This window comes from Geospiza fortis, unplaced genomic scaffold, assembly GCF_000277835.1.
Source record: "Geospiza fortis unplaced genomic scaffold, GeoFor_1.0 scaffold361, whole genome shotgun sequence".
Classification (NCBI taxonomy): domain Eukaryota; kingdom Metazoa; phylum Chordata; class Aves; order Passeriformes; family Thraupidae; genus Geospiza; species Geospiza fortis.
The window spans coordinates 3,587,881-3,600,108 of NW_005054356.1; the positions used below are offsets into that span (position 1 = coordinate 3,587,881).

General features: G+C 47.4%; 1 protein-coding gene across 2 annotated transcripts in view; it reads left to right on the forward strand.

The window, feature by feature from the left end:
- Nucleotides 1-12,228, forward strand: part of NFATC2 (nuclear factor of activated T cells 2) — a 77,256-nt gene that overhangs the window by 41,031 nt on the left and 23,997 nt on the right. For both annotated transcript variants that reach the window (XM_031059108.1, XM_014308071.2), the window contains exons 7-9: nucleotides 7,939-7,994; nucleotides 8,766-8,892; nucleotides 10,441-11,133. In XM_031059108.1, the coding sequence (XP_030914968.1) occupies nucleotides 7,939-7,994; nucleotides 8,766-8,892; nucleotides 10,441-11,133 (876 nt within the window). The remainder of the gene's footprint in view (nucleotides 1-7,938; nucleotides 7,995-8,765; nucleotides 8,893-10,440; nucleotides 11,134-12,228) is intronic.

Below are 12,228 nucleotides of genomic sequence, written 5' to 3' on the forward strand. Positions count from 1 at the left end.
GCTGGGGACAGGGCTGGGACAGGCTCAGGCTCAGCCTCACGACAGGAAATGGCAGCAGGAAACAGTGACGGGGCTGGAGCTCAGTGCTCCGAGGGATAAGTGCTTGTGTTTGAAATGCTGATGCATAAATAGCATTAATTTTCTGAATGCTAAAGTTTATCTGCATGCAGGCCTTAGAGTTCTGGGTTCTTATTACAGTTCTCTCTGGCTGATGCAAGATCATAAAATGTAGCTGCTGTGAGCCAGGGGAGCTCATGAATTCCCTAAGCCCAGCACACAAAAGCAGAGTTTGGCTGATGGAGTTTGAAGATCTGAACTTGGAGACACGTAACTGAGCCCAGCTAAGTTAAAGTAGGTCAGGGAAGCAACCAGATTGGACTGTATTCTTGTAATTTTGATCTGGAAGAGAAAGCTTGAAAAGCAGTCTTGGAGCTATCAAGGACTTGGAATGGGGTGAAGGTCGAGGGTGTTAGTGTTTGGTTGGGGCCCAGATCTTACAGTGCAGTTAAAAAAAGATGAGATCTGGAATTCCCCCTTTTATTTATTTTAATTGTCATGTAATAATTTGCACGTCAGATGCTGGTTGCATTGTGTTTACTCCCAGTTGTGTACTGGTTACTGCAGCTCAGCTGTCAGTGATAGAGGAGGTTCGTGTTTCTCGGGGAGAAAAGTGCAAATGGGCTGTGATTTCCCCTGCCAAACTCTTCTGGTGGCCACATGGACATCGTGAATCATCTCTAGGACAATGTGGGTGGTGGAGGAACAGCCCAAACACAACGTCCATCCCTGGAGTGGTTCCACCATAAATCTCCAGCTTGGGCCAGGCAGTGTAAGGAGAGGAGGTGCTGCCTGTGCCCTTTGAACTGGGGCAGCTGCCAGGGCCCCCAGGTGTGGACATCCACAAAATAACAAAATAAATGTGACAAAACAAATCTGCCCAGCTCTGGAGCCCAGCAGTGGTGCTTGGACACACCTGGATGTGTCCTGGCTGCAGGAGAGCTCAGCCAGGGCAGGCTCAGGCTGGGATGTGAGTGTGGGGGTGCTGGGTTGAGGTTTTGTGTGCACAGTGCCCAAAATGCTGCACCCCACGTGCTGGAAACCAGCCATGGAATGTGTGCCAGGGGATCCCAGGAGTTCTGCAGGACAGTGCACTGCAGGACCCGGTGGTGGGATGGCATCAGGGCAGGTTTAATGTGAAGGGAAGGTTGCTGCTGGTTGGGTTTGATGGTAGGATCGTGTTCTCTGTGGGAGACGTGAAAGGAAATTCCAACTCTGCCTACAGCAGTGTTCCCCTTTTTGCTAGGTCAGTTCCTCACTGTGCTCCAAACAGGGAGCTGAATCCCTCTTTGTAGTCTGACAGTTTCATGAATGATCCAAAAACTCCTGGGGAGTGCAGAAAATAACAAACGATTTTCAGCAGTTAACTCTGTGAACTTAATAGTGCACCATTAATGATGCAGTTTTCTCAGGCAAATTCAAGATAAAATAGACAGAAAGCTTTTTAAAAAACTTCCAGTGTTTTCCCAGGTTCATTCAAAAGAGATGTTTGCTACTTGAACAAATAAACAACTTTAAATATTGAATGTGAGGGTTTGATGAGTATTAATCAGGAGGGTAGGTTTGCCTGGTTCTGCTGTGCAAATTAGAAAGTTTCAGGATAATGGGGCACCTTGTGCCTCTCCTTGCTGCTGTGGCTGCTGAAAGCCAGCAAACCTTTTCCCCCAAAGTTTCCCCCTGGCTGGAATGTGCTGCCTCCCCAGGTGTTCTTGTAATCCTACAGGGCATTCCAAAAAAACAGGGATTCCAAAAAAACACTGCAAAACAGGAAAAAATCCAGGGCTCAGCCAGAGAAAAATGCAGAAGAGTGTGGCTGCAGAAACGGAGTTGCCATAGCTGTTGGAGACTCAGCGAGACAGGGTGGAATCCAGTGTTTTGGAAGGTTTCCCCGTATGACACAAGATTTTGGAATTTTACAGCTGGTAAATCCTTATTAACACAGGCAGCCACTGCTGGCCTGGATTCCCTGGCTCACTGTTTACTATGGGGGCGCCTGATGGAAGTGTGCCTGGTCCTGATTATTCAGCTTAATTGTTTAGGGAGAATATTAAAAAATAATCATAATTCTTGGCATAAACAAAAGGCAGAGAGACAAGCTCCCATCACCTGTTGACAGAAAATTGATCATGAAGAAAGCTGGCATGGGGAGTGGAATTCCCTGTTCTCCCACTTAGTCATCGCATCCTGGTGTGACTCATTTTATTACATGGAGGTTCCCAGTGGTTTTATTTTGAGAGAAGCTTTTGTCTAATAATTTATATACACACACACACACAAACACACTTATAATCTTAAAAAAACAACAGATCTATTCTGATGAATTGGCATAAGGAATCATTTGGAAGAGCTCTGGAATGAAATACTGTTCCTCCTGCTTCACTGTCTAACTACTGTATTTATGTTTTATTTTAATAGGAATTGAATTCCTCAACAATAGATGGGGAGATTTTGCCTCTAGACTTGTTCTCACTGTGCAAAATGTCAGATTTGGGGCTGGGCTGGCTGTGGATGACTAATCCATTGCCCTTTTACCTCCCAGACCTTGCCTTGTATCTCCAGCCTTGGTGACTCAAACTTCTGTCCTCAGTGCAGTGAAGGCACTGGCCTCTGCTCTTAACAAACAGAGCTCCATTAACTGCAGTGGGCAGTCTTGCTTCAGGAAGAAAAAGAAATCCATGAAAATGAAGCTCAGGAATAAATTTAATGATTCTTGCTTTTCATGAGTTTTAAATACACTCACGCGGTGTTTGCTGTAAAGTTTGAAAATGGTTTTGAAGTAAGAGCTTAGGAGACAATTGCTCAGGACCAGATGCTGAGCAGCTTTGTGCTGACCTGGAGCAGAGTAACTTCCCAGCTAAAATGAGAATTTGTCCCTGAATTTGTCTGGAATTTGTCCGGAGCGCCAGAGATTCTGAGTGAGGGCTCCTCATAAGGTTTCTGCTGCCCAGAGTGGTTTTGTCCAACTGGAAACCATTCTCTGCCCTCCCGTTGTTCTTGGGGTGGCTCTAAAAACCCTTCTTTGTTTTCCAGAGATGTCTGTCATCTACTGATAAAAGCTGACAGAGATAATTGTGCTTTTCTGGAAGTCCTTCCAAGAATCAGAGTGCATGGGGACAGTTCCTGCAGGCCCAGGGGGAGCAGTGCAGAGCAGAACTGTGCAGAAATGTGCAGAACTGTGCAGAACTGTGCAGAACTGTGCAGAACTGTGCAGAAATGTGCAGAACTGTGCAGTCAGAGCCCTGCCCCTCTGGTCACCAGGCTGGCTTTCTCTGGGGAACCAGTAACAGGTTGTTCATTAAGTAATTTGTGTAATGCTTGACTGAAAAGCAGTGTACATTTGCAGGCCTAAAATCACATGCAGGCGTGGAATCCCATCCAGAATCAGCACAATAGTATATTTAGTCTTCAGCTGCAGAGAGCTGCAAAGAACATTTCCTGAGCCTCTCAGTCCATCAGTCATGCTTGTTCAAATAAAGCAGTGAGTTTGTTTCCCTGCTAGTTACTGACCCCAAAGTCATGAGTAAGGGATCCTGAATAATGTGTAAAGGCTGTAACTGGTTCAGAAAACCTTTAATTGGCTAATTAAAAAGGGTCCTATAAGGGGCTGCAGAGAATCACCCAAAATGTTCCTAATGCGGCCTGACGTTTTGATTTCCCCCAGTTTGAAGCAGGACTTTTGGTATGATGGCAGTTTGGGTTAGGAAGGGTAGAATTACTTTCTTCCAACAACTCATTCATTCCCCCAAAGAGTGCTGACACAATCAGATCTCTCATCGGGGTTTAATGCTAAGTCTCATAGCCCTGAAGCAGCACAAAAATCTCTATTTCCTGAACATTTCACTGACCTGTGGTGTTAAAGACTTGCCAACTAAGACAAACCATTAAATGAGCAGGGAACCACAACAGTAAAAATACTGCATGAGGCAGCCATGGCTGGTAAGAGCTCAGGGTCCAAATCCAGGAATATTTTATCATCCTGAGTGCAACTGCTGCCCTTTCCAGAGGCAGGGGTTGGATTCCCTGTGGTGGAGGCACAGCTTGAAAGGCACCACACACGCAGACCTGGCCCTGGACTCCTCAGTGATCCTTACAGCGTTCTGTCCTGTCCATGGCTGAGGCAGATTTAATTCTATGCAATAAGCAGCTATCTGCACTTGTAGACTTGGGATTAAATTATTAATCAAGCTGGGGTTTAGTCTCCTGTGTTTCCAAGCAGGAGCTGTTTGTCCTGTTTGTGGCATGTGTGGCATAATTCAGGCCAGAAGGGATCTCTGGGGGGTTGAGCACAGCCTCCTGCTCAGAGTTAAACATTTCTGGTGCCCATCACCACCTGGGTTCCAGGGAAGGGCCTTTGGTGTGACAGGTTTTGCTCTGGGGCTGTGCTCCACTGTCACATCAGCCTTGGGATTTTTACTACATCCTCACAGTCAGAATCCTGCTTTTGTTGAGGACTTTCTCCAAGCCCCCACTTTAATTTCCTCCTAAAAAATTTGCATTTATGCACATTGTAAAGGTGATAAATGTATTGACAGTTTGGTGCAGCTTTCTCTATTCAGCATTTCCTGAAATGATCCTGAGACTTCTCAGTTTATTCCTCCTGCTCTCCATTTGCTCCCAGGGTGTGCATAACCAAAAGCTTTCTTTTCATTACCAGGAAAAAGAATAGGTTAAAGTAGAGAGAGAGACTTGTGAATGCAGTTGTATTTTTCATTTTCCTCACAGCCTCCCTCATCCTCCTGCCAAAAGCTCCCCATAATGTGCACATCCAGAGCAGTTAAAGGAAAAGCAAATATTGATTGTCTCGAGCTGAAGTGAAGCAGTGAGACAGATGGAGCCACATCATCATATTGAATATAAAGGTCAGGGAGTGAGCTGCAGAGTGCTTAAATCCAACAGGGCTCAAGGAGCAGGGATTGCTGCTACTGACAGATTTGTTAGAAACCTGTTCAGCTGCCACAAGTATGGAATATATCCAAACAGAAGCATCTATCATTGTTGGAATGATAACCCAAATACATTTATTTCTTGTTTGCCTTTTCTCATTCTTACTTTTGACCCACACAGACTTTGGACTCAGCCTGAACATCACTTGATTTTTATGGTTGGCTTCATTAGCTTTTAGTGCAATTTCAGTGGCTCAGTTACTAAATCAAATCCCCCGTGGCTGTGGTTGCATGTGTTCCACAGGCTCCTTGGATGGGGCACATGACTTGGAGGCCCGTTTCTACTTTAGTTTATGCATTTTGGACCAACAAATCCTTTTGATTTCCACCTTCTTTGTGGAGTTAGTGCTGTTGTATCTGCACAGACTGTTTGAATTTAGCAGTACAGAAACAAAGATGAAAACATTCTGCCTGGAGCAAAACCAGTGTCAAATATTCCTGCTTGGCTGTCCTTGTTGTCAGGACATCTTCATGTGGCATTGCTGAGACAGCTCCCATGTGTGTCTCTATCAGAGCTCTCCCTTTATGATGTATTTTCTTGTTTCCTTTTCCCTCCTCTTTTCCTCAGAGAACTCTAAAAAAATTATCCTTTGGGATGTTTAGGATTGTGAGGAGGTTCCTCACACACTGTGATGGTTTCTTTTCTCAAAGCTCACCTAGAAGAGGAATCTCCCCATTGAGCATTTGCTGCCTCATAATGAGACAAGGATTTGCTGGATTAACCCCTCAGTATTTTGGCTCCCCCTTCCCTGTTTCTGTCTCAACAGCAGCAAGGAGTTGGCTGCATTAGCAGGGGTACAGATGGAATATAGCAGTGGCCAAAGTGGATGCTGATGTTAAATGACATTAAATAATGGAATCTTTCCCGTGCCTTTGCAGCAGTCCCTGGGGTGGGCAGTGACACACAGCTCTGCTGAGGCCATGCCAGCCCCAGCCGCCACTCAGCCCCACGGTAGAAAAGACAACTCACAGGAGGGAACTTCAAAAAAGAGAGAGAAAATTCAGAGTTGTTCAGTGTTCCCTCCTTGCAGCTGGAAGTCTGGGATCTCCTCAAGGGGCCACATTCCCAGCTCTGGGATCTCCTGATGGGGCCACATTCCCAGCTCTGGGATCTCCTGATGGGGCCACACTCCCAGCTCTGGGATCTCCTGATGGAGCCACACTCCCAGCTCTGGGATCTCCTGATGGGGCCATGATGGCGCCACACTCCCAGCTCTGGGATCTCCTGATGGGGCCACACTCCCAGCTCTGGGATCTCCTGATGGGGCCACATTCCCAACTCTTTGGGATCTCCTCAAGGGGCCACACTCCCAGCTCTGGGATCTCCTGATGGGGCCACACTCCCAGCTCTGGGATCTCCTCAAGGGGCCACACTCCCAGCTCTGGGATCTCCTCAAGGGGCCACACTCCCAGCTGTTCCCTGGCTGTACCCATTGCCCAGGGAGGGTTGGGTGAGGGAGCCCAGCAGGGCTGGTGCCCCATGCCCCACAGCAGCCCCAGGAGCCCATCCCAAGGGAGGGATGAGAGCTGGGAGCTCCAGGACAAGCTGCCTGTCCCCCGTGGGTGTGAGCAGAGCTGTCCAGGTGCGGGACAGGTGAGGTTCTGTCCCAGAAGGGACCCTGGGGCTGTGTCCAGGCCACAGCTGGCAAGAGGCTGCCCCAGAGCCTGGCACATCTGTCAGCTCATTGTCTGGGCCCAGCACAGAACAAAGAGCACAGCAACACAAGAAATGCAAAATGCATTTAAAAATACTCTTTCATTTCCCTTTTTGCCAGAAGCAGAAGTGCTTAAATAACAGAGGACAAAAGCAGCTCTTGCAGAACTTCCAAGAGCTGGGAAAAATAAAAAGCTCTGTGAGAAGGACTGGGTTTAGGAGATTTTCCCCGTTGTCCTGCCCAGTGTGGGGAACCCCAAAGCAGGCAGAGCTGCTCCCCTAAAGCAGACAGCAGCTCCTGGTGCAGCATTCCCAGTCCATCAGGTCCTTGGCATATGTGTCCCCTGGCCACGTCAAAAGCAAGCTTTCAGAAAGGTATGAAGCAATTTTTTTCCCTCCCATCAGGATTTTTCTTCTCCAAATTGGTTGGCTGAAAGGCTCCATGGAATATGAAAATCAAATTTTGCAGTGCTTTCTTTCTTTATTTTTTAAAAATTAAAATCTAAATAAAATAAAGCAAGCGAGCACTGCAAAAATGTTTTTATACTTAAGGAATATTTGTAACCAGAAGAAGCACCCAGTCTGTAAATGAATGTCCTGTCACTGCTATACACTTACAGCACAGGGGTTACTGTGGTGCTACTCCTTACAGGGGGATCACATTTTATTTTCTCTCTAAATGTAATTTGGTGTAACTCAGGATGGAGACATGCATGGATACTGCATGGATGCAATAATTAAGGGCAGCCAAGCTTGCAGGGGTTCAGGGCAGAGGCTGTCCCATGTGCAGTGAGGTGCTTTTGCACGGACTACAGTGAATATTTGGTGCTTTACCTCGGCTTTAGGGCTGTCAGGGGCATTCTGTGGGAATCCAAGAGGTCTTGGCTCAAAGCAGCAGAGTTTGCTGAGCTGCTGACCCAGTGTGACCATTCACAGGTTGTGTGACCTTCTGGTGCCCCCCACCAGTCAGGCTGGCTGGATTCAGGCCTGGTAAAAAGCAGATGTTGCACCTGTGCTAAATATTTCATTCCTCAGTTTGGCTAATTTCTACATAAACATTGAACTTTAATGTGTGTGTGAGCTCTTTCCTGGCGAGAGAAGTGTTCAGTGATGTGTTTCAATGAAATGCTGGTGCTTTCGGTCAGGACTGGAAATCAAGTCCATTTTGAAAGCTTTGTTGACTTAATGCCCTTGATTTGTCTCTCTCTCTCTTTTTTTTTTAATAAGTTTTTTGATTAAAAAAGAAAACCCCACAGTGAGGTTAATGTTGTGATATTCTTCTAGATGGGCAGCAGATCTGGGAAATGGAGGCAACAGTGGACAAAGACAAGAGCCAGCCTGTGAGTATGAAACATGGGGTGTCCTCTCCAGCTTGTGTTCAAGGGGAGCAGATCAGGAGCAGGAAGAGCAGCAATGCTGCGATGAACAAGTGCCAAACATGCAGCAGTGCAAGTGCTGCAGGAAGGATTGATTCCTACAGCAGGACCCCCCAAGGGAGCCCCTGCTGGATTCTGCCCTGCTCACCCACAGTACCAGCCCAGGCCCTGCAGGATGCTGCCCCTGGGCCAGCCCTGGCTGCTGTGTCACATCCAGGGTTTGTCCTGCAGCATTTCCAGTGCTCTTTGCAGGGAAGGAGCCCCTCTGTTCCCTTGCTGGGACCTTGCTTGGGCAGGCAGAGCTCTCAGGAGCCAGCAGTGACTCTGCCACGGGCCGTGGTGCCCCAGGAGGCAGCAGGGGCTGCCTGTGGATAAATCAAAAGCCTACAGAATAACGGAGTTATTCTGACAAAAAGAGGGAATTCTGCAGTTCATGCTCCTTTATCAGGCACTGTGGGATTAGCAGAGCTTCTGCATTTGCCACCATTTCATGCTTTTTTTGTAGCTGAGACTTCTCTCTCGAAGTACAGGAGGGATACAGTCCATAGAAACCAACTTGTCAGAGCCAAAAATCTTCTGGTCTTCCACCATCTGCCCCTTTTTTCTCTTCTTTATAGGGATGAACAGGGAGATTCCCCTTGTCGTGGCTGGAGGTGTAGCAAGGGGAGCTGCACTCCAGCCCCTGGGCAGCCTCAGGTGCTGATCCCTTGCTGTCCCCTGTGTTGTTTCTTTCAGAGCATGCTTTTTGTGGAAATTCCTGAGTACAGGAACAAGCACATCCGCACAGCCGTGAAGGTGAATTTCTATGTCATCAATGGCAAAAGGAAAAGAAGCCAACCCCAGCATTTCACCTACCACCCAGGTAATTCTCAGGGACAGAGCACTTGTTACCTGAGCTCATGAGCAGGATTTGATTTTCTGCTCTGTTGTTTTCTTGCCGTTCTTTGAGGATCGAAATGTTGCTAATCTAATTCAGCCCTCAACAACTGCTTGGTTTAAAAGATGCCTGTGATTTATGATCAGGAATTTCCATCAGTTTGGGGTGTCAGTGGTCTGCTATTCTGGCAATGGGCTGATGCTGCCCCATTCACTTGGTGGAAGTTTGCCAAGAGCCTCAGTGGGAACAGGCTCAGTCTGGGACATGGTGTGACCCTCTGAAAACCATGAGTGTTGTCTTTTCTGACGTGTCCAGCAATAAGAAAACATCGGATCTGGGAAAGGGCTGGGGATGGAGGAAGGCAAGCAGTATATATTCCTCAGAGTGAGGCTAGCTGAGAAAAATATGAATGCTTTTGAGATGTCCTTCCTCTGGGGGATTGGTGAGCCATGTCACAATAAATGCAACAGCATTACTGATGAGATTCCCAGAATTTCTCAGCTTTGGCTGGGGGGAAAATATTGTGAGAAAACCAGAGTATTGTGTTTGTGGAAAGCAGAAAGCAGAAAATAACAGCACCAGATTTTATGCAAGCTTCAAATGATGTCTTAATTTGACTTGTCTCTAAGGAAAGGCAAACTTTCATTCAGACTCTTATTTTGGTCTCCTCCAGCTTGAAAATCTCTGGTCCTCTCCCTGAATTTATGAACTCTATAGGATATCACCAATGGGAAGGGTTTGTACAGTTGCTAAATTGTTCTGCTCTGGAACAGTATTGAGAAGTACACTTCTATCTCAATATAAAACCTAAAATAGACCAGAAGCTTTACTTCAGACAGGAATTTTGCATGACCGCTGTATGGTGGTGGTGTGGTGTTTCTGTAGTGAGTTTTGGGGAAGATTTGACCAAAAAAATCATTGGAAACGTAGAGGACCATCATTTACCCCACCAGGATTCACACAGCTCTCACTAAATCATGGTCTTTTGAATGATGGTGTCAGACAGGTCTTCAGCTCTCAGCACTGAGGAAACTTTGTGCAGCAGAGACAAAAGCTCTAGAATATTCAGCTCTGCCTTTGGTCACTGGTTAGATGTTTGACAGAAAGATGAGCAGTTGTTTATGTCCTGGGACTTCCATTGATTCAGTCTCCTTTGAGATGGAAGTAATGCATGAAACACCTATCTATGACTTCTTATTTTGAAGAATTAAATGAAGAATGACCTATCTATGACTTCTTATTTTGAAGAATTAAATGAATTAAAACAGGAGCTGAAGTGTTGAATTTTTCAGCTTTAGCAATTTGTGGTTCGTTAGTGCATTTAGGATTTTTTAAGAACCTCTTAGCACAGAGTGCTTTGAAGAATCTTTGCTGTGGTTGCATGTGGGTAATTTATTAAACTCAGTGCTTGTGACATATGAATTTAGACACACAAATCTTGTAAAAGGCTTAAATCTCTTATTGCTTCAAGGAAAACCTCTCTGTTTCTCCTCAGCTCGTTACGAATAACGTCCTTTGCATGCTTTATTCTAGTACCATCAATCAAAACAGAGCCCATTGATGACTATGATCCAGCCCTAATCTGCAGTCCAGTGCACAGTGCTCTGGGGACAGTAACACAGCCTTACTATTCACAGCACACACTGGCCACCGAGTCCCCCTCATGCCTCGTGGCCACCATGGCTCCTTGCCAGCAGCTGCGCTCAGGCCTCTCCTCTCCCGACTCGCGGTACCAGCAGCAGAACCCGGCTGTCATTTACCAGAGGAGCAAGAGCCTGAGCCCCAGCCAGCTGGGCTACCAGCAGCCCGGCCTGATGGCCACGCCAGCTGCCCTTGGGGACGGGCACAGGTCCGTGCTGGTGCACGCCGGCTCCCCCGCCCAGAGCTCGGCTGTGCTGCAGCTCTCCCCGGGCCACCAGCAGCCCTCTCCTGTCATCCACTACTCTCCAACCAACCAGCAGCTGAGGTGTGGCAGCCACCAGGAGTTCCAGCACATCATGTGCTGTGAGAATTTCACGGGCAGCGTGTCGAGGTCCAGCCAGCCCCAGGGCAGCCAGGCGCAGAGGCTGAGCCCCAGCTCGTACCCCACGGTGATCCAGCAGCAGGCGGCCCCGGGCGCCAGGGCAGCCAAGAACGGGCCCCCAGGCACTGAGCACAAGGACGTGCTGCCAGCAGGAGTCACCATCAAGCAGGAGCAGAACCTGGACCAGGCCTACCTGGACGATGGTAAGTGCTGTGCCCCTCTCAGGGCTGCTCTGTTGGAGGGAGGGGGCGAGGTTAGAGGTCCCAATGCTCCTGTTGCTTGGCGTGGCCCCCTTGGTGGCTGTGGACATTTGCTGTGCTTTCAGGCTGGATTGAGGTCTCTCATTAGGTGCATTGTTGGTCGATGGCAAAGCACTTTGGCCACTCACCCACGGGACCCCTCTGCTTGCTCTGTGCCACATTGAGCTGGTCCCATTTTGTCTCCCTTTGCCAAAGGTCCCATTGGCAGTTTGGAAAATGGCGGATCTGAAATTACTTCTTCATTATTTTATTATATTTTTTCGTATCAGGGCAAAGTCCACTTTGTAAAATGCTCTTGTACATTTTGTACCAAAAAAAAAGCCCATTGAGCAATCTATCAAGGCCTGTAATGAATGGGGTAGTGCTGCAGGCAAAACCATTGCAGATGTTCTAGATGAACAGTGGGACATTGATAAGTTAAACAATGCTGTTCCTTTGTTGTGAGCCAGCTGATTTAGCCTTTAGGAACGAACATAAGTTAGAGTAAAGCTTTCTTTGAACATATCCTGCTTATTCTTAGGTAGGCAGCCATTGGCAGTCTGGTTGATTGGTTCTTTTATTATAGCATGTTTCTGGCAGGAGGAAATCAATGCAAAATTAATAGTGCAGCTGGACACGGCAATCACAGAGAGCAGCAGCAAACCCAACATTGATTTTAGCGGGAGCAGAGTGAGGCTGCTGGAAATATTGCTGCAAATGCAGGATGTTCCTGTGCAGGAAGTACAGACCTGATTGCCACAAATGGTAGCTCTGCTCTCCTCTCAGTGCAGGCAGTGGCAGGCTGGATCTCCTGGGTGTGCACCAGGATGTGCTCCAAGCACCCAACAGTTTGGGATTTTTACTGCACCTACCTGGAGTAATTGTGAAGTTGTGTCTGTGAAAGTTTTGCTTTCCTCAGCTTGGGTCCTGAGTGCTGTGTTCCGTGTGCAGCCTTCTCTGCTGGGTTTGTGGGCAGAGGTTGGATGGTTTCCTCTGTTACTGTGTTTGCAGAGGGGGTGATGCAGCTTTGGTGCCATCGCAGTAAAATCTGGAGAGTTT